Source organism: Pseudopodoces humilis, chromosome 3 (genome assembly GCF_049639895.1).
Source record: "Pseudopodoces humilis isolate 2021_Gansu_Grassland_sample_001 chromosome 3, ASM4963989v1, whole genome shotgun sequence".
Lineage (NCBI taxonomy): Eukaryota > Metazoa > Chordata > Aves > Passeriformes > Paridae > Pseudopodoces > Pseudopodoces humilis.
In genome coordinates this window covers 111,748,089-111,769,746 of record NC_142202.1, presented here as the reverse complement: position 1 = coordinate 111,769,746, position 21,658 = coordinate 111,748,089, and the positions used below count along the sequence as shown (strand labels likewise).

The 21,658-nt window shown below is 41.6% G+C and overlaps 1 protein-coding gene across 2 annotated transcripts in view; it reads left to right on the top strand.

The window, feature by feature from the left end:
- Positions 1-21,658, top strand: part of MSRA (methionine sulfoxide reductase A) — a 230,865-nt gene that overhangs the window by 119,425 nt on the left and 89,782 nt on the right. For both annotated transcript variants that reach the window (XM_088052997.1, XM_005528795.3), the window contains exon 4: positions 13,898-14,002. In XM_088052997.1, the coding sequence (XP_087909123.1) occupies positions 13,898-14,002 (105 nt within the window). The remainder of the gene's footprint in view (positions 1-13,897; positions 14,003-21,658) is intronic.

The window sequence follows — 21,658 nt, the reverse complement described above, 5'->3', positions numbered from 1 at the left end:
ATCTGAGTTGAATGCAGCAGCATTTCAGTGCTACAAGCCAAGGCAAATCGAATTTCATTGTAAAATTCCTCCATTTACAGAACCAAAACAATAATAAAAATTAAAAAAAAAAAATACTCTCAGCAGGGGGTGAAAAAAAATCCCAAAGCCAGAAATTTCTGCTTTTGCGAGTATAGCGTTGGTGGTGCCATTCCCTTTGAAATAATTCCTCCCTAATTGGTATCCCAATGTAATGGGTAAGTGAACATATTTCACAGCAGCAGCTGTTGGATGTTCAATGACTGGAAAATACGGCGCTGGTGAAGTGTGTGGAGTGCTCATCCCATCAGGAGGAGTAAGTTAATCATACACAATTCACTGAGCACTGGAGCTGCATTTGCAGAGCAGGGGCTGCCTTTTAATTGTCGCGGGCCCTTTTTCAATATCTTGCAGGATCTTTTGTCTCAGCCGTAGCAGTTTTGGTTGCATCCCTAAAACTGTCAGTCTTCCTTATTTTTGCAAGGGCCTAACAATTCCTCCTTCACAATGCAGCTTAAATTGGACCAGATGCTGCATCAATAGAGCAGTCTGCCCATCTCAGAGGCATTAAGCCCAAAATTATTTAGAAAATTGAAGCCTTTAACATACTCTGGATTAATGTGATTAAGTAGAGCTTGCTTTAATTCATAGCCATCTATTCCTTTATTAATAGCCATTTCATCAACAGGAGCAGCACATATGGGGACAAGATGACTGAAAGTTAAATTGATTGCTGGAAGCCTGGAAGAAAAGCATTTAATGTTTCAATAATAACTGATGTAAGACTTCACTGCGGGGCATTTTGGATAGATTCAGACCAGATTATTAGCACAGTATTTATTAGTATCTTTTAATTTTTATTATAAGCTTGCTAAATGCAAGTTGGTGGGCTTTCTTTTGTATTATTTTTATTTTTAATCCCATCTTTAAGTCTGCATTTGATGTACAAGATTTTTAAAGGAGAGTCTTTCATGTGCCTGATAACAGCTGGGCCAGGCCATAGCGGAGCTGGGACTTCTGGAAGGCTTAAAAAGAGATAAAATATAAGAGAGGATAATTTGTTGTGATTATTTGCACACATCCATTTCTGATCCTAGAACAATTCCAGGCGCTGAAGGAGTGTGTGAGAGCTGTTTTATGACCCATAATTCAGGGGGGCCATCCCTCACACACGTAAACCCTGTTTGTGGGGAGGGTTCACATTTGTCCTGGCTTATTTCCCAACTCAGGAATTACATCTGTGCAAATTTATACATGGAATAAAAAAAAAAAAAATAAAAAAAAATCATTGAATAGAATGACAGAATCCCAGAATCCCACAACGGTTTGGGAGGGAATGGACCTTAAAACTCATCTCATTCCACCCTCTGCCAAGGCCAGGGACACCTCCCACTGTCCCAGACTGCTCCAAGCCCCATCCAGCCTGTCCTTGGACACTGTGTGTTGGGAGAGAGGCATTTACAGGATGATCCATTACCATGGAGTGACAATTCCAATAACTGACAATTGAAGGGATCTAATCCCAGTGCCTGGGAATATTGAAAAAAACTAATCCCAGTACCTGGGACAGCTCCCAGTGCTGTGTATTTGCAAGTCAAGTCAGTCCTAAATTCTGTTAAGGTAATTAAGATGCCAGAGTTTCTTGGTATGTTCAGACTGGTCTGATTCACCTAAAATAAATCTCTGATTTAAAATGGAGAACAAGGAGAATGAGCGGTGGTTTGTGGCCATAATTAGATTGGAGTAGGATCCTGGAAATTTGGGTTGGAAGTCTTTACTCCAAGCTCTCATGGGAAGCAGGACTATCTCCAACACTCACCAGGCCAATTCAGGAACAGCTCCGGGGTGGAGGGAGCAGAAAGGCTGCACTGCAGGCCTGTCCTCCTGGTGATAGGGGCTCCCCAAATGTCCTGATGAGCCTTCCACGCTGTGGGATACGGCCACCATCATTTGCTGAGCTGTCTATCCCTGATGAGGAAAGAAAATGTGGAGCTGCTGGAATGAATCCAGAGGAGGCCATGGAGATGTTCCAAGGGCTGGAGCCCCTCTGCTCTGGAGCCAGGCTGGGAGAGCTGGGGGTGCTCACCTGGAGAAGAGAAGGATCCAGGGAGAGCTCAGAGCCCCTTCCAGGGCCTAGAGGGGCTCCAGGAGAGCTGGAGAGGGACTGGGGACAAGGGATGGAGGGACAGGACACAGGGAATGGCTTCCCACTGCCAGAGGGCAGGGATGGATGGGATATTGGGAAGAAATTGTTCAGAAGGCCCTGGCACAGGGTACCCAGAGAAGCTGTGGCTGCCCCTGGATCCCTGGAAGTGTCCAAGGCCAGGTTGGATTGGTCTTGAATCAACCTGTGATGGTGGGAGGTGCTCCTGCCCATGGCAGGGGGTTTGGAACTGGATAATCTTTATTCTCCCTTCCCACCCAAACCCTTCTGTGACTCCATGATATCCTAAAATAAATAATGTCAAGCATTTCTCCTGCAGTGTTATAAAACTGCATTTTATTCCAGGTGGGATTTATGTAACCTCAGCTTTTGGCCACAGGATCTTCCAGTGCAGCAAAACCAGACCTCATTTGAATATGAGAAAAAAAAAATCTCCAGGGAATGGCAGCTGTGAGAAAGGAAATTTGTGCCCCTCCTTTTGCCAGAGTTGTTGTTCCTAAATTCCAACAGTTCTCCAAGTATTAGGGATGTACAAATCCATAAATGAAAGCACAGCAATCCACATTATTTACATATTAATTCCCTGAGTCTTGGGTTTTTTAAATAAGTTAACAATAGGGGTTTTTTTTTCATTGTCCTCTCAGTACTCTTGGGCATCCAAATTGGTCATTCTTTTTTTGATGAATAAATGTCAAGGAATACTGGTTTCACTTGAATTGAGAATCCCTTCTTTGCTTTGTTGAAATGATCCCCTTTAAATGGCAATATAAAAAGGATACAAGTGACCTATAGTTGAAAACTCTTGATCTGGGGCTTGTTGAACAGAAATAATGGATAATCAAATGCAGTGAATGTTCATTAGGCTTAAACTGGAGGAAAATGGTTTTACTGGTCTAATGTGAATGATGATATTTACATTTTAGCAAAAGGAAAAAAAGCAAAAATACTTTTTGTTTTGCGTGGGTAGCACTGCACTGTTTACTGGAATTAATTCTAATTAATTGTATTAGTGGCTGAAATAAAGGCTGCTTTTACTGGCTTATCCCAGCATAATTAATCATGGTAATAACTCATTTTATGTGACTTCTCGAGGTTGAGCTTTGGTGGAGCCATTCATTAAAATTGAGAATTAATAATGTCTGAAAGGTTGGCCACAAAAAAAAAAAGGAGAAATATCTGTAAAGGTTTATTAAAGGCCAATGATTGATCTACTCCTCTTTGTTTTTTAAACCTGGTCTCAGACCTGGGTCGTGCAGCTGTAGAAGTCTCTCAGCTGGTGTTTGATCTGGTTCTGTGGCTAATGGGCTTTGTGGAGTGTAATTTTCACAAGTCCTTAAGAAAATTCTTCTCATCACTAAGTGGGGGTTTGTCCTCAGATCCTCGGAACGAGGAATTCCTCTCTCCACAATCAGAAATGGGATATTCTGGAATAGGGCCTCTGATGATGCTGGGCATGGAGCAAAATTCTTCTCCCTGCAGGGACCTTTGTAAGAGTGGTTGGGAAAAATAAAGTTACAATCAAGGAGCTGAAGCGAAAATGAATTCTCAGGATGATTTTCTGTCTCCAAAATCTTTTGATTAACAGAGTTTTTCAGTTTTAAATATCTTTTTATCAACCAGACAACCAATTTTGTCACCTTTTGTGATTTGAAGTCTCCTTTGTTGCTCTTTGCAGACATGTGTACCATGCACCAAGACTGCAAATTCCTGATTTCCCAGTTTCTGACCTTACTTCAATTTTTAATATCTCTATTACAATTTTAAATATCTCTACTGGGCAAATTTTTAGCCCCCTCCTTCAGTAACTTTGCAGGAATATCACTTGAAGAGGTGCAATGGCTGTAATTTACAATAAAAAAAAAGAGCAGGATTTCTAAAGGTCTTTGAAGGAAAGTACAGTAAATGAAATGATTAAATATAATTTTAATTAATTATATGTCTTATAGCTGTTCTGGATATATATAAATTGTCAAAATTTTACCTTTTGAATCTCTTTAGTTTCTGCTAAAGACTTTTTCAAGAAAATTGTTGCTTGGGCACTTTTAGAACTTTCTAGAATTCTTTTATTAATTTTGGTGGACTTGGAGGTATTTGTCTAGTGCGAATTAATTCTGAATTTTCATCCCAGCTCCCTTTTTACTCACTGAGTGTCTGTTTGTCATTATAAACTTTGCTCTGTTACCTTCTCTTTGCATTTTGATGCTGTCTGGTGAAACCAGGTTGCCTCTACTGCTTTTTGCAGATTTGTTTTGGGGAAATCAGGAGGGAAACAACGATCCCAATCTTATTTATGTATATAATAGAACTGTCAGAATACTTCAATGAAAATCAGCTATGAAGGAGAAGCTTTCAGAGCACAAATACAGTAATTTATCCCTCTTTTTTTGGTATTCTGGTCTGTAGTTCTCAGGTATTAAGATCTGCACATTTTTTTTTTCTAAGCTCTTTGGTGGTTTCCAGCTTCAGAAAGAGCCAGAATTGTCACATTTGAGAAACCAAACCTTTTATTCAGAGATCTCCTCTGAGTAGTAATCTCTTACTTGATTCACTCTAGAGAGACAAGGAGAAAACCACAATTCTTGTAATTCTAGTAGAAAATAATAAACATTAGAATATCTTACGCTTATATCTTGTTTTTTGAATTCCAGGTTAGTTAATATTTTCCAGATCTCCAGCTTGCTATTAATAGATGTTCCCAGGTATTATATTTACCTCCATTATCCCTTTTCAAAGCTCTTCTCAGTGCATGACATATTCCCCACATTCCTATTATTCTTTGCTTTCCGTTACACTCATTTATTTAAGGATATTCTTTGTGTTGCGTAACAGTGGCACGGAGGCTTTCCCGATAAAAGCTGTAAACTTTTAAGGAAAAAGTCAATCATGTTTTCTGTTATATTTCCATTAAAACATTTCCCTTTATAGATTGAAGCTGGGTTACTAAATCCAGGCATTTTCTTTATGTATTTATTATTAACTTTTAAATCTAAGCTTTTTCTGTACCAGCAGCAGACAGATGCCCAGTATCGCTTTGGTTTGGGACATTACACCCATTTTTGGCAATAAATCATCTCTTCAAATTCTTTTCTGAATATTTAGGTTTTCTGCTCCTTCTGTGTCCTGGGATATCATTCCCTTTCCAGCCAAAGGGAATTACTGTTTTCCATTTGCCTTCTTCAGAGAAAATCACAACTGAAGCAAATGAGTAAAAATATTTCGGCTATTGAGGAAGGCTTAGATGGGATATTGGGGAGGAATTGTTCCCTGTGAGGGTGCTGAGGCCTTGGCACAGCTTTCCTGGAGAAGCTGTGGCTGCCTCTGGGTCCCTGGAAGTGTCCAAGGCCAGGCTGGATGGGGCTTGGAGCAACCTGGGATAGCGGAAGGTACTTGAGGATTTTTTTTAGAGGAAATGCAATTTATTGGAATGTAAAGGCTCCATCCATCAGATGTGTCAGTTAAGGGTTAAATTTAGGCTTTAAAGGAGAATTTTTTTAATGTGAGAATATGGATTTTTTTCTATTCCCAACTCCATAGCTAAAAGATTTCAACTCTACTACATAAAAATGATACAGAACTTGTAGTTGGGTCAGAGTCTTCCTCATCAACCATGATGAAAAAAGATAACTCAAAAGTCCCAACTCTTTGCACAGATGAGTTTGGCATAGAAAAGCTTCGTTAAAGCCAAATGAACAAAGGAAAAAGGGAAAATTCACTCATATATTTCCAGCCTTTAAGGCTGGTAAGGGCTCCCTGCATTATTTAATTTGACATTTTTATATTGTAGATCATTATGTTTCATCGCGTTACTGTTTTATCCAGACCTATCACTTTTTCCTTTAAGTTTAGCTGATATTTGACTGAAGTGTCTCTCCCAGAAGGAAATGTGATTTGATTTGAAAATGGAGAGGTGCTTTACAGGACATGGGTTTAGAGGAGAAGCCCAAGATCCAGTGGTGCTCCTGAGCAGGGACCATTTTCCATGTCTAAGAGCCATTTTCCATTTGGAACACCTTGGTTTCCATCCCTTCCACTGACTCTTGATCTGCCTTTCCATTGCTTTCTCAAAGGTCCCTTTTGTGTCCCCTTCCTGAGGCCATGTTCCTCTCCTTGAGTTGCAAACCTCCAGGGGTTTCTTTTGGAAAGGGTAAATTCACCTGGCACTTGGTGGCTGTCACTGAAACGACTTTTCAGGATTTCTTAGTGCCAGGGTTGATCTCACCAGAGCTGTTCCTACAACCCCTTTTCTCTTTGACATCCCAGTTCAGGCCTTATTTCTTTTTACTGCAGTATGACAATGAAATTGCATGTTTATTTCCACCCTTGCCTCAAAGGTTGTTCCCCGTTTTCAGGTACCGTGTGTGTCACTTTTTCCCTTCAGCAAAGACTTTACCTCTGACTTCTCTAACACATTTTTGATTGAGTGACCCCAGTGCAGCAAAAAATGGCTTTGTAAGGCCATCCCATCAGCTCCTCATCTGAGTTATCCAAAGAATTTATAAACTGAGACTTTATATTTCTTGCAAATTCCTGACGAAGGGCTTTAAGAGCAACAGGCTCTGTAGCAGTCCCTGCAGAGGACAGATAAAAATGTTGCCATTCAAGCCTTGTTCCTTTTGGACAATTTTTTTTTTTAAAGATGTCATTTAGACAATTCTTAATCCACTTAACACATGCACTATCGATATGGGAGAGTGTTAATTTTTTAATCAGTCATGAAGCAATAAGTCAAATGCATTAATAAAGCCCAAGTTCCATCCATGCTATTACATCCCACATTTATTACAGTCAGACTTGTAATTCCATGGGAGGATGAAATGGAGTTTGGCTGACAAGACCTGTATTCCATAGGAACGTGTTGTTAATTATAAGCTCATCTTTGACATTTTTCCTTCACTTGGCTGAAATTAAACCAGAGTATCTTTTCTAGGAGCACATTCCAACTGGGAACAGCATCTGGTCCAGGACCAGGCCAGAGGGAGTCTGAAATAATCCCCTTTTAAGGGCTTTTAGTGTGGACATTCAGCCTATGAAAACATAACCTATAATAAGTACAGTGAACAAAGAAAGTTTTGCCATCTCCTTTTTTACCTACAGGTTTATATAATTTATTTTTCCCCTTTTATTGGCTGTTCAGTGTACAGCCATTTTACAAATAAAAAGGGTTTATAGCAGTGGTCTAGCTTCCAGATATTCTGTTCAGCTAAACCAATCAATACTCTGTTTATCAAACCCATTTTGCTGCTAAAGAGCGGACAGGATTTCAGCAAACAACAGTGAAAATTTTTACAGCTCTGACACAGAAATTTTAAATACTTGCTAATAAGAAACAGGTTCATTTAGTACTTTCATTTGGCAGATTTTTTTAAAAAAACAATGTTTTTTGTGAAAACTGCCAATCTTTTAAAATTTTGTTCAAGTAGTTTACTGAAAAATATGAGAATTTCTGTGAAAAAAAATAACAATAACAGCATGTTCAACCCCATTTTTACTGGCAATTTTATTCTCCCAGTTTTGTTTTCAAGGGGTAAAAAATTAAGTGATTCTAGAAGGCACCAGAAATAGCAGTTCATTGTTTTATCAGCAAATTTTCTTATCTTTTTGAATTTTCATTTACTGGGTGATTCACCTGTCCTCTAATAAACCAAATAAATGAAGTTTAATAACATTTTCTCTTCAGAGGCACCACACTGTAGCTGCTGTATGAGCTATTTTCTGTAGGTATTAGAAAATACTTGATTTTCTTTGATCCAGGCAGAAGTTTCTGGAAGTTTCTAGAATTTATGGACAATTTATTTTGATTTAGAACTGCAGGATTGGCTGGACCATAGTGATAAATTGGCTTCTTACTGGAGAGGATTGACATGTTTTGATAAAACTGGATAAAAAAGAGTGTGGATCACACTGAGAAGTTAAAGAATGATATTTTCTAGAGCAGAAATTCACAGTGGTTAATAAACCAAGCATTATCTCCTATTTCAGTGCTGGTAAAGTCATTAAAGTGATTTAAAATATAAAGAAGGAGGTAAAATAAGTTAGTCACATATTAGTGACAGTGTAGGAGTACAAAATAAGGGTGTGTTCCATGAAATTCTCTCAGTGTTGGGCAGGAATTCAAATAAAAAAATATTTAAATGGACCCTTCTTAAAAATCTATGAATCTGGGATTATTCCCATTCTTTTCATCCTCATTGATTTGAAGGTAAGAATGTAAAGGGAAGGGGACACCCAAAATGTGGGCTCTCAGTATTTTAGTGCTGAACCTTTGGTTTGTTTATTTAACAAATAGGAAGGCGCTGGAAATTTTTGGTAGCAATAACCACGACTTAATAAAAATTCCCAGGTTGGATTGGAGAAAGAGATGCTCAAAAGACCTTCCCATCACAGTTTTTTGGTAGTATTTTGCATTTTTATTTGGGCCGTGACTTTGAATAACAGAGTTTGGTTTAACTCCCAAATCAGTGGGTGCTGAAGTTTGCTTGTATTTCTTCACATTCCACATTGGCATCGTGGCCCTGGCACAGGGTGCCCAGAGAAGCTGTGGCTGTCCCTGGATCCCTGGAAATGTCCAAGGCCAGGTTGGATGGGACGTGGAGAACCCTGGGACAGTGGAAGGTGTCCCTGCCCATGGCAGGGGTGGGACTGGAAGATCTTTAAGGTCCTTTCCCACCCAAACCATTCTGGGATCCCAAAGAGGTTGTGTTGCTGGTGTGACAAGCACAGGGGCAGTTCAGGAGTTCCTGGAAGAGGTGAGAAAAGAGGGAATTATTTTCTGAGAACTCTTTCAAAATGTGTGAGAAGTCATTATCTTCTCTTTGTGGAAAACACTGGGAGCAGGAGCTGTAATGGATGAGTTGCTCCTCAAACTCTGGGCCATTCTTGTAATGAAGAGCTGTTAAATAGACCTGAGTACAAATAAGTGGAACAAAATGATCTTTGTGCTCCCTTCCAATCCAAACTATTGTGGGACTCTGTGACTTACTGGAGTCAGGACCTTATTTCTGAAAAGAGCCAGGTCCTTTTTCCTGTTTTCCAGAATCGAGGCAGGAGGGAGTAGTTTTGGAATTTTTTCATTGCAGAATTTAGTTCACCTGAAGCAGGGCCAGGTGGAGGTGAAACCCACGTGGCTGCTGGGAGACTCCCAGGTGAGCAGCTCTCCAGCCAGCCCTAGGAAGCCGCTCCACTTTGCCGGAGATAATTAAACGCTCCCTGGATCCAGCCAGTTAAAAAGAATGAGTTCTCTTCCCTAATCCCTCGGCTTGGGCACTCACCTGGGACATGATTAAGAAGGTGAGAGTCTAAATGCTCTTAGGAAGAAAAGGAATTGAAAAGGTGTCACTCAGACGTCTTTTTCTCCTGCTCTTTGCGGGGACGTTTTTTGCCAGGGTTGGAATCCCCACTGAATGAGCTCGCTAGAGTTAATCCTCCGGGAGCGGCCGTGTTTTCTAAGTGGGAAATGGATCCAGGATAAACAGACAATCTGCTCTTGGCACACAGCCCTCCCTGCCTCGGTGTAATAAAGTCTTCCCATCTGCAGGGAGGTTCTTCAATGGTTAAAGCCCTTCCAGAGCTGAAGGAACCGAGCTGCAGCACTGGAAATCTGATAATGGCTCTGATAAAGAAAGGGTCTCACAAGGTTTGCAAGGGTTTGCACAGTGAATGGCACATGGAATTATATATATAATTACATAAATTATTTAAAAAATGTCATCTGGACATTGAGGGTTCTAGAAATGTTCATACTCGTTCAAACTTTTGCTGTGGGATATTAAAGATCCCATAACTAAAAGCAGTGGGTGAACTGAGGACACTGTGACTCTCTGACAATATAAATGGACATTTCAGGAGGAATTCTGAAGGAGGCACTAAGGTGAAGAGCTGGATGTCACTGAGAGAATCACATCTCCCACTGATCATTTGAAATCCTTGCAGCTCCTCGGTGTCAGGCTGTTAAATTCGTCATTAAAGACATGTGGGCTTTTGGAGAACAAGTGGGTTTATTGTTTCTCTGATTACTGCCTCTTCATTTTAAGAACTCATAAAAAAAGGTTTGATTAGAAATATTTCAATTATTTTTTTCGCCGTACAGGGGAGTAGTTAGCTGGGTTGATGCTGTGTTCTTTTGGCGTTGGATTTACCAAGTGTGTGAGACACAAACAAAATGGGATTATTCTGTTTTCATAGTCAGACTCAAGCCTAATGCAAAAAGTCACCAATGTCAAGATTGTTATTAGGAATAGCCACAGCAGAAAGAAAATCCACTGTATTGTGGAAAGGCTTTGAGGAAAATGAGAGGTGAATCTGGTAGGGCCAGCAGCATTACTTCCTTTCTTTTCCCCTGAGGGTGAATATTGATTTTAAATCTATTCTAACAGTCTCTTAGCCACACATCTGAGGATATTTTTCATGAGGTCAGACTATAGTTCTCAGAGGAGCACCATTATTTCCTTATTGTGGGAAAAAAAGGAGGCTGATCCTTTGAACTTCTGGATTAGCAGGAGCAGGCAGTGTTGACAAGGTGTAATTGCTGCTTCAGTCAGGAGGAAAGGTAAAGCCTCTGTTGTTTTTAAATTCTTTGGGAAACTTTGCTGTGATCTAAACCTGCTCATTTTAGACAGGTAATTTGCTCCTGAGTGATAAAAACGTTTCATAAGATTCATGTTGGCTTAAAAAAAATAAAAATACTGAAGCCAGAAGCCACTCTTTAATCTCATTTTAGTTGTACAGTCACACACAGAATCACAGAATCACTGGGTTGGAAGTGACCTTCAAAGTCATCAAGTCTGACCCAGCCCTAACACCTCACCTAGACCATGGCACCGAGTGCCACATCCAGTCTTTTTTAAACTCATCCAGGGATGGTGACTCCTCCACCTCCCCAGGCAGAATATTCCAGTACTTTATCACCCATTCCATCAACAACTTCTTCCTAACTTCCAACCTATACTTCCCTTGGCGCAGCTTGGGACTGTGTCCTCTCGTTCTGTCAGCTGCTGCCTGGAGAAAGAGACTGACCCCCACCTGACCACAGCCACCTTTCAGGGAGCTGTGGAGAGTGATAAGGTCACCTCTGAGTCTCCTTTTCTCCAGGCTGAACAACCCCAGCTCCCTCAGTGGTTCCTCACAGGGTTTGTGTTCCCAGCCCCTCACCAGCCTCGTTGCCTCCTCTGGATGTGCACAAGTGTCTCAATGTCCTTTCCAAACTGAGGGGCCAGAACTGGACACAGCACTCCAGGTGTGCCCTCAGCAGTGCTGAGCACAGGGGAAGAGATGTGCCACCCCCGTTTGCCACACAAACTGCAGTGCCACGCCCTCAGAGACGTGCCACACCCCTGTTTAGCCATGAACTGCTGCCCAAACTGCAGTGCCACGCCCTCAGAGACGTGCCACGCCCCTGTTTAGCCATGAACTGCTGCCCAAACTGCAGTGCCACGCCCTCAGAGACATGCCCCACCCGTTTGCCACACAAATGGTAGTGCCACACCCTCAGAGATGTGCCACGCCCGTTTGCCATGCAAATTTTAGTGCCACACCCTCAGAGACATGCCAGCCCCTGTTTGCCACACAAACTGCAGGGCCACTCCCTCAGAGACATGTCCCACCCGTTTGCCACGCAGATTGTAGTGCCACGCCCTCAGAGATGAGCCACACCCATTTGCTGCACAAACTGCAGTGCCACGCCCTAGAGATGTGCCACGCCCATTTGCCTGCTCCTGTTCATCGCGCTCCCTTGACCTTCTTTTAATCACCCCACCACTCGCCAGAGGAAAGCCCCATCCTGCACTTGCGTGGCTAATGAGAGTAATGTTGGCTTGGGAGAGCTGGACACACCACTGCTCGTGCTCTCTCCTTTTTTTCCTCAAGCTACAACAAAAGTACAAATCTGGGTTCCACCAAGTTCATTATTTTTGCTGATGGATCACATTAAACCACGAAATCTGGAATTAATTCCATCCCTGGCCTAAGGAGGCCGTCAGTTCTTGCTGAAGACCATTTCACTTCATTTTTAAGGCAATTATCTCTAACTTGTATTTTTATTCTGCTGAATGGATAATCCTTCCCGCTTCCCACGATCCGAATTTGGCTGCAGGTAATGCAATGCCTACCTGGACTGTAAAAGGCAGAGAGGAATTGGGTCACAGCTGGGGACATCCTGCAGGACAGGGGGACCTGGCTTCACGCCAGCTCACAGGAAATCTGGATATTCTCTTTTCACTGAGAAAATTTTTGTTACATTGACATAGGGATTTTTGATTTTTGATTTTTGATTTTATCAATCTAGACTACAGATATCCCAGATGTGTCCTCCTTTACTCCTCTGCATTCCAGACTAAATTTTAATTCCAGCCTTTCAAATCCCTTTTATCAGCTGGCCCAGCCCTCTGTGCCTCGTTTTGGTTTTGCTTCAGGTGCCCCATTAACTGATAAAATCCTGGCACACTTTGCCCCATCATGGCTCTTTAATATTTCCCAGCATCCTTTTCATTTCTCTCAATTTTTAAAAATTCAAATTTCTCCTCATTTCTCTGTTGAACCCTCCTCAGTTACTCACAGAATCTGATTTTTCTTGTTTGGAGCAATCATTTTCTTGATTCAGGAGCCATCACTGGGCCAGATTCAGCTTGTGTGGAATTCCTTGATTCTGTTGAAATCAGTGGAATAAGTCTGGAGTTTGTGCTGGTGTAAATTAAATAAAAACCTCCCTTGTTTGATCAAGGAGCTTAATATGTCCATACCAAAAGGCAGATCGAGTTCATTTTTTAGATATTTACTTCATATGATTTAATTGAAGGATGGGATTTTTTTCCCCATTCATGAATAGGTAATGACAACAAAAATGTCTAATTTTTAAACTGCAAAATATAAAACATACATAAAACATAAAATGCACTTTTTGCAGTGGACTCTCACCCGAAAAGTCGGAGTACTCATCACTATTAATTTAAATTTAAGTGAATTATGTGGCCAGATTCTTCAGAAGTTGGATCTCTCAATAATATTGTGAGTTATAAACACATCAGAAATGAAAAAAATTCTTTCCAAAGTGTAACTGAAAATTAGGAATAATTTTTTTTTAAGTTTTGTAATTCCTGCTAATCTTCCTTGTATTTCTGCTGTCATAAAATTTAAAGTTCAGCCAGGCTTTCTTTGACACTTTTGAGCCTATCAGATATTGTGAAACAGTTTGGAATTATTTGTGTGATCTTGTGTAAAAACACCCTTGGCACTTGTTTTTATCATCATCAATTTTATTGATATTTTACAATAATGATAATTATTTAATAATCCATTAGATTATCCATATCTCCATGGGAACAAAACCCAGTCAAGACGACTTAGACATAAAAGCTTTCATATTTTAATGCTCTATTTAGAATATTTAAAATATTTTGCTAGTTTTCAGTCATATATTTGTTAGAATTATTAATTTTTTTCTCCTTAAAACTAACAAACTGCTGTAATAACATCACTGTCTTCTTGTCTCTCTGCATAGTTTATTTCACGATGGCCCTGTCTGAACCAACAGATTTAGTAGAGTTGACATAAATATAAAATATTGTGCAAAAAAGCTCAGGTATAAATGGTGCTGAATCAAAGTATTTTTCAGAAAACGTCAAACAAAACCAAAGGACTGTGCTTGGAATCGCAGAGACAAAACCCTGAGTGCGCCCTGGCTAATTGTCACTGCTAAAATCTGTTTTTATTTTGAATTTGCAGGCAGAACTGGGCACACTGAGGCCGTCCGGGTGGTGTTTGAGCCACAAAACATCAGCTTTGAGCAACTGCTCAAGGTCTTCTGGGAGAATCATGACCCGACACAAGGTAGAGTGATGAGCGAGCCAGTATTTAATTATCTTACTAATTACAGCTGGGATAATTAGTGTTTGAGCTGCATGGAAGAGATGAACCTTGAAATCACACTGGAGCTCGGGAATATGATTGCAGACATTTATTGACAGAGAAAGAGAGGGTGAGGGAGAATGGGAGCACAGAAGCTCTGAGTGCCCCTCCTCCCTTACAGCTGCCTGGGCTGGGAAAATTCCCACAGAGTGGCACGGGAGACAATGGAAAAATCTCTTCAACTTTGATTATGACAATTTATTCTGTAATTTCTTTTGTCTCTTCAATTAGAGCATATTTCTTTGCATCTTCAAAATTTCTATAATTTTATCTTATTTTATTTTACTTTACCTTATTTTTGAAATTTTATTTTATTTTGGTTTTTTATTTTGGTTTCTCAAATTTTATCTTTTCTTTTCTTTTCTTTTCTTTTCTTTTCTTTTCTTTTCTTTTCTTTTCTTTTCTTTTCTTTTCTTTTCTTTTCTATTATTTTATTTTATTTTATTCAATTCTATTATTTTATTTTATTATATTATATTTTATTTTATTTTACTTTATTTTATTTTATTTTATTTTTACCTTATTTTATTTTTAAGGTTTACTTTATTTATTTTATTTTATTTTATTTTACTTTATTTTATTTCATTTCTACCCAGGCCCTTTATCCTTCATCACAACCTGGGATTTGGCGTTTTTCAATGGTACTGGGCATATTTTGTGATTAGAAAAAGGGAGCAAACAGGGTTAGAGATGTTGTGCAGAGGCACCAGTGGATCATTCTACCTCTCTGCCTTATCCAAACCTTTGGATTTAATTTATCCTTCTTGGCAGAGGTTTTGTGCTGACACGACCCACATCTGTGCAAACAGAAATGAGAAACTGTGTGCAGAAAACATTTTGCATGTTTATAGAGTTCCAATAAACCCCATCCCTTCTCCCATTTCCCAGAAACGCTGCACACAAGTAACTCATTTCAATATTTGAACAACCATCGTAATTATGCCACTTGTTACCGCATCTGGGAACAAAAAATTTGCAGATGATACCTCCAAAATGTAATGCCATCCCGGGAAACAGAAACTCAAAGAGGGATCCAGGGACTATTGTGGATAAGTGTCTTCCACTGAGCCCAAAGTGGTTATTGCAACTTCTGCCTGTATGGAAGGGGCTTGAGTCAGGAATTTTCTGTCTGCAGGGCCAGGAAATGAGAACATGTTGTGCAGTTCCCCTGTTGCCATCCCAGGGATCGATGGAAATATTGCTGGGGATTGCTGAAGATGAACAGAAAAAGGATATAGAGCCCAGAAAACTGCCCCAGTGTTGGGAACAGACACATTAAAGAGAGAGAACTCCATGTCGGGGGGCATTGGGTTGGATATCAGGAAAATGTTCTTGTTTTTAGAGGATGGCTGGGCACTGGAACAGCTGGGAATGGGCACGGCTCTGAGGCTGCCAGGAGTGTTTGGACAATGCTCTCAGGGACAGGGTGGGATTGTTGGGGTGTCCTGGGAGACCCCAAGGAATTGGATCAGTGATCCTGGTGGGTCTCTTTCTAACTCGGGATATTCTGTGATTGCATGATCAAGTCATCCTTGCAGGTACCACGTCACAGGTTGAGAACCTGATCCTGATAAACCAGAACAAGCTCCAGTAGTTGGGAGCTGAAGTTTGGAAAGTTCCACTGTGGAATGAAACAGCTTCACATCCCTCAGTGTAATTAAACATTGGAGTCTTTTTCTATCACCATCCTTTCGAGTCTTTCAGATGGGATAATCCATCATTTTAAAAGAGGGGCTTGATTCCAGTCAGGAGAAGGAATCCTGTGAATCTGTCAAGTGCAGTGGCCCATGCTGTTGATTTATGAGCCTCCCTTTCCAACCCCTCCTTTAGAGCTGTGTTCAGGATCATTTATCTGCACCATCCCTGAAAAACTTGGAGCTCTGCATTGAGACAGACCCCTCCCTACGGCAGAGGGTTGGAACAAGGTGATCTTTAAGGTATTTTCCAAACCATTCCAGGATTGTGTGATTCTAAGACAGTCTCCGCCCTCAAACCATGCTGTTGGGCCTTCCTGGTTTCTTGTAGAGTTTATGGAGGAGTTTTTCTTTCTGTCCTACCAGTTTTTGGTTTTAGATCTTTTTCTTGCTATATTTTTTTTTTGGATTATCAGAAATTGGCCATCACCAGAGGGTGGCTTCTTTCTTTCAGCCTGGAGAAGAGAATCCTCAGAGTGACATCACTGAGGCCTTCCAGTACCTACAGGGAGCCTACAGGAAAGATGGAGAGGAATATTTAAAAGGCCCTGGAGTGACAGGGAAAGAAGAATGGCTTCAAACTGAAAGGGAGTAGGTTTAGATGGGATATTGGCAGGGAATTCTTGGCTGTGAGGGTGATGAGGCCCTGGCACAGGGTGTCCAGAGAGGCTGTGGCTGCCCCTGGATCCCTGGAAGTGCCCAAGGCTAGGTTGGATGGGGCTTGGAGCAACCTGGGATAGTGGAAGGTGTCCCTGCCCATGGCAGGGGGTGGAACGAGATGGTTTTTAAGATCCCTTCCAACCCAAACCATTCTGGATTTCCATGACTCTCATGGATGGGTTGTTTTGATGCATCAGGACAATTGGTCCACATGTCTTATTCATATGTTTGGATTCATCCTGACTGCCAGAGCTGGGAACTGATGAGCAGGAATTTATGGTTCTTCATCTTCCAGGTATGAGAAATGGATTTCTGCTGAAATAATTTGAACAATACCCAGATAATCAATCCTTTACTATGTCTGGAGTCTTGGCTTTTGGAGTGGTTTAGGCTCAGCCTGTGGCCTACAGAGAACAGGGAAATGCCTGAAGGGCTTTAGGATGACTGAAGTTCATTATCTGGGCACACTGATATGTGGATGAAGTGCAGTAGTTGTGATAACGGGTCAGATAAACTCAACAGCTGAATTTATGATTCATTCTGGCTCTAAACCAAACTAAAATCATGACATTATGTCTTTATATCCTCATACAACTGAGGTTCAGCACCGTTCCAGTCTGTGCTTTCAGAAGACGGTGGATGTGGCAGATGTGTGATTCACTCTTGGATTTCTGGCAGCTGGGAAGCATCACCTAATTAGGCCAGGCAGGAGGCCTTGCTAATGTGGCTGAATTCCTTCTGGGAATGAGCTCCTCTATCCATGTGACACCGAGCCGTGGAGACACCCAAATCCTTCACAACTGTCTCAGGCTTCTGTGTGGCAGTGCTTGGTGAAAACAGCCCCAAACCTTCATCTAAGCTTGGATCAGTAGAATTTCCACGTGGTTCTTCCATAATAATTTGCCAGAAGTGAGAGCATCACTTTACCCATGGAAAAGATGGAATTGTTCTCAGAAGATTTTGCACGCCCCAGCCCTGCACAGGTTGCTTTGCCTGGGTATTTTTATGCTTCCTTAAGGGGAGTGTATTTGTCCTGGTTTAGGGCAAATTTGGGAGAAAACCTCCAGTGGGGCTCCCCCCGGGAAGCAAACCCACATTGCCCTTTTCTCCCACCCCCCAACCGGTTCGGGAAGAGATTTCTCTGAGAGAAGTGGAAAAAACCTGTTTATTTCACAGGCACAGGACTACCCAGCACAAAAATGAATGATATCACATTACAAAACCTCTCGCCCTTCAGAAGAGATGACAAACTTCAGAGGGTCTCTTTCCTGTGGGTGTTTACTCTGTTATCAGTCCCTCTGGCGCTGGAAAATGTGTGGAGGAATGGCTAGAGAGCAAAGGTCATATTCCCATGCAGCAGTTAGCTGGGAAAGAGTTAGACAATGGAGTACAGTTGGTGTGAGATGTTGCAAAGTCAGGAAGGCCTTAGTGATAACTGTTAACTGAGAACAGGATGCTGTGATCAGAAGAATGTGAACTCAGCATAGATGAGCGATCACAGGAATGTAGAATTAGGTGGAGTTGACCTTAAAAGAAATATCCAATAATGAGCTTTCTTTTGCACTATGTATGAGCCTAATTACTGATGCTATATAAGTGGTTTTAGAGTTGCTAATAAACGAGACTTGCTGACCATGAGAGCATGAGGCTTGTCTTCTGCGGCTCCGGTAAATCCCGACAAAAATGCCGCTGCCCAGGCTGGGCTCCCGGTAGTCCACGGGTGCAAGCTCCCGGTGCTCCCCCGAGTCCCCAGTCCAGAGCAGGTTCGATTTGTTTCAGAAAAGGGAAAGAAAACAGTCCAGGAAGACCTCTCTGCTCCGTCTAGTTGGAAAGCCAAGGCGATCTGTGTCTTGTTGTCTGTCTGTGCTGTAGTCAAAACTCCCGATGCAGGGGGAGCAAGTACAGTCTCTGATAACAGACTCGGTGCTTCTTTTCCACTCACTTTTACTCTGAGATGGAATTTTAAGAATACAAAACCTGTGTCTGGGTTAGGTGGACGAATGGGGATACAATTTAACATCATAATCAACCCAGGACAGGGAGGTTGGACACCAGGAGGAATTTCTTCATGGAAGAGGCTGACAAACTTCAGGAGGGGCTGTCCCCTTCCTCTTGGAGTCCCCATCCCTGGAAGTGCTTAAGGAACACTGGAACTGGACGTGGCAGTCAGTGCTCTGGGCTGGTGAAGAGGTGGAGATTAGACTTAATCTTGGAAGTCTTGGAGATCTTTTTCAACCTAAATGATTCTGTGATTCTGTGATGTTATTGTTCTAATCTCAGTCCAAGAATTTTGCAAAGCTCTTCACACCTCATTCATATTTCTTTATTTGAGAAAAACCTGAACCACAAGGTCCCAATGCCAGATTTCTGTTTTGTAAGGTAGGGGTGGTAGAAGGTCTCTGAGTTGGGATTGTTTCTTTGCCTTGATTTGTACCTATTCCCTGTTTTCAGCTGACTGTGGGAAATACGGATTTATGTAAAGACACTGAAAGTGAGAGTTACCTCTCTGACCTGCAATGTTTTTTTCCTTTGAGGTTGAGCTGTGTGCACACAGTTTTATTCAGGCAGCCTCGTGGGAATGCAGGACTCAGTCTGCCAACGAGAAGATGTTGACTAAGAAGATAAATGAGAAGATTTCTTATTCATGAAATTCAGCACAATCTTTGGGTGAATCTCTTGTCTCATACAGCAAGTGCTGAACTTCTTGAGTATGGCTCTCATTTGAAAATACAAAAGCTCAGTGTGTTTTATCTTTTTCCAGTGTTTGGGGTAACACCATTTTACCCCTTCTACTCCCAGCAGAGTTAATGGACTTGTCTCATTGTTCTGATGTCATTAAACATACAATGTGTACATTCTGTGGCAGATTAAGACCTTTCAGTATTGGTTTAGTTGGTACCAGGTTGCTGAAGAGTACAGACTGCCAGTCCCATCATTCATCATTGTATGAGTGTATTAATATTCAAAAACTCCTGCTTTCTAAGCAGTTGTCCTTTAGAAGAAACTGACACCTCACTGGGATTCAAATTGTCCCTGGGAAGGAGCCTGGCTCTTGTATAGGGAAGCTCTGGAGTGCACAGAAGTCAATTGAAAAGCAGGAACCTTTGATCAAATCAAACAGTTGAAAGAGATCCTCCCCAATGAGCATCTCCAAAGTGTGGGGCCCTGACAAAGTCCTCCTGACTGTTAATTTAGGCTCTATTTTATAATTCATTAGAATTGGGAGACTGAAAAAGCAACAAACAACTCCCTGACTTCTGCCAAGTGGCATATGGCTGTCATCTCTGCTCAGCCTCCAGTGCCCTGCTCAGCATTCCTGCTCTCCCAGGAATGAGCTGATCTGTAAGAGGATTGCTCTGGATGGCTCTATAAGTGCTTGAGATGATGTTTCTTTGTCACTGATACAGAAATGAGGGATGAATGGGATATGCCAAAAATACTACAAAAAAAAAAATATTTGTAGATAATTTTATTTTTTAACGTTTGCAGAGGTGTAGGGCAAAGTCTGTATTGGCTGTTTTTTTGCTGGGGCTATCCTCAGAGCTTTCCAGATTATTTTTTAGACTGTAAGCCTGACTGTCCCCTTAAAGTTGCGCCCTCACCATGGTCCTGCTGGCACCTTCTTGCTGCCTATAGAGAGGGACTTGGATTTTCAGCCCATCAGTTTTGTGTGTCTTCTGTAGTGTCACAATTTCTGTAAAGTAATATTTGACTTCCCTGTTGGGGAAAAGGGTGATTTTCTCCTCTGTCCCCGACCTTTCAGCCAGATCAAGCTCTTTGTTTGTGTTGACTCTGGCAATCACAAAGTTCTCTGCTCAGGCTGAAAATTAACCCTGCATGAATGGAGGTCAAATGTGGTTTCCAGCCAGGATTTAAATTGCCAGGAGCAGGAATTCTGGTGGGATCACCCTTGTGGCATCAGCACCGACCTGCGGTGCCTGAGCCAATTCCAAGCCCCACTGTGCTCCTGGTTGGGGAGGAACATGTCACATTGGATCAGATCTGGAAGTTTGACTGCTCTTTGTGGGGTATGAGAAACTGTTTCTCCAGACCTTTGGAAAAATCAATCTGATACCAGAGGAGAGTGTTTGGTGTGGTGCAAATGTGAGTCCTGTAAAGGACTTTAATCTTGGAATTCTCCTGACCTGTGTGTGGGTGAAGTCCTTTGTCTGTCAGAGATTTCAGCCAGCTCAAGGTGGCTTTAAAGAAAGGCTCCTTCTTGCTTTCATGGTCTGTACAAAAGTCAAGCAGGCAACCAAACTAATTTCTTTTTAGAGCAGCCTGGTCTAGTGGAAGTTTACCCTATCCGTGGCAGGACATGGAACAAGATAATCTTTAAGGTCCTGTTGAACCCAAACCATTCTGTGATTCTGTGAAAACATGTTTGGGAGAAATGAAAAATCCACTTGCCTCCTCCAGCTCTGTTCTTTCCTGAGCACAGTCCAAACCAGATGCTTGTTTAGGTGGTTCTGCTCCCCACATTCCTCAAAAGTACCCAATCATTCCCAGCCCACAGGGAACAACTCGGGTACAGCTACAATTCCCTGTGCTGAGTGCCTGTTGTCCAGAAATCCCATCATTTTTCATTCCTTCTGTCTTTCTCTTTGGATTTTTGAGTTAGTGGCAGAGAGAAAGCCAGGACTCCACAGCTTTGGTCACTCTCTGACCACAGGGTGAAGGACAAACCTGTGGCCACCGCTGCTCAGGGGCTTCTGGAATTTCCTCTCCAGCCTTGTTGATCCTTTGTGAATACCCAGAGAACCAAAGTCATTGTAAGGCATCTCTTTCCTGTCAGGGACAAGTCCTTATCTTGCCTGTGTTTGTGCAGGAAATGTAAGCAGGGCTGATGTTTTTCCAGCAGTTGAGGACCATCTGTCCTACAACAAACTCATCACCTGCCAGACTTGTTCAGAACGTCTCTCAGTCCATATGTCTTGTGTATCCATGATAAAGAAGAAATGTAGGAGCCATTTCTCTTCCCTGTGACCTTCCAAACATGCTGGCATTTAGCCTTGGTGCTGATACAGGAATTCTCCAGATTAATATCTGCTTTTCGTTGTGCTGACCCAGTTTGTTTGCAGAGGGGATATTTATTTCTCCCCAGCTTTGAAGGCCTGTACTTTTTTTAGACATTGCATAAGGAATCTATCATCTGCAAATAATTAAAATTAGACACTAGAAATGACATTGTGTTGCTAATGAGCAGATGTGTCTACTTATACCA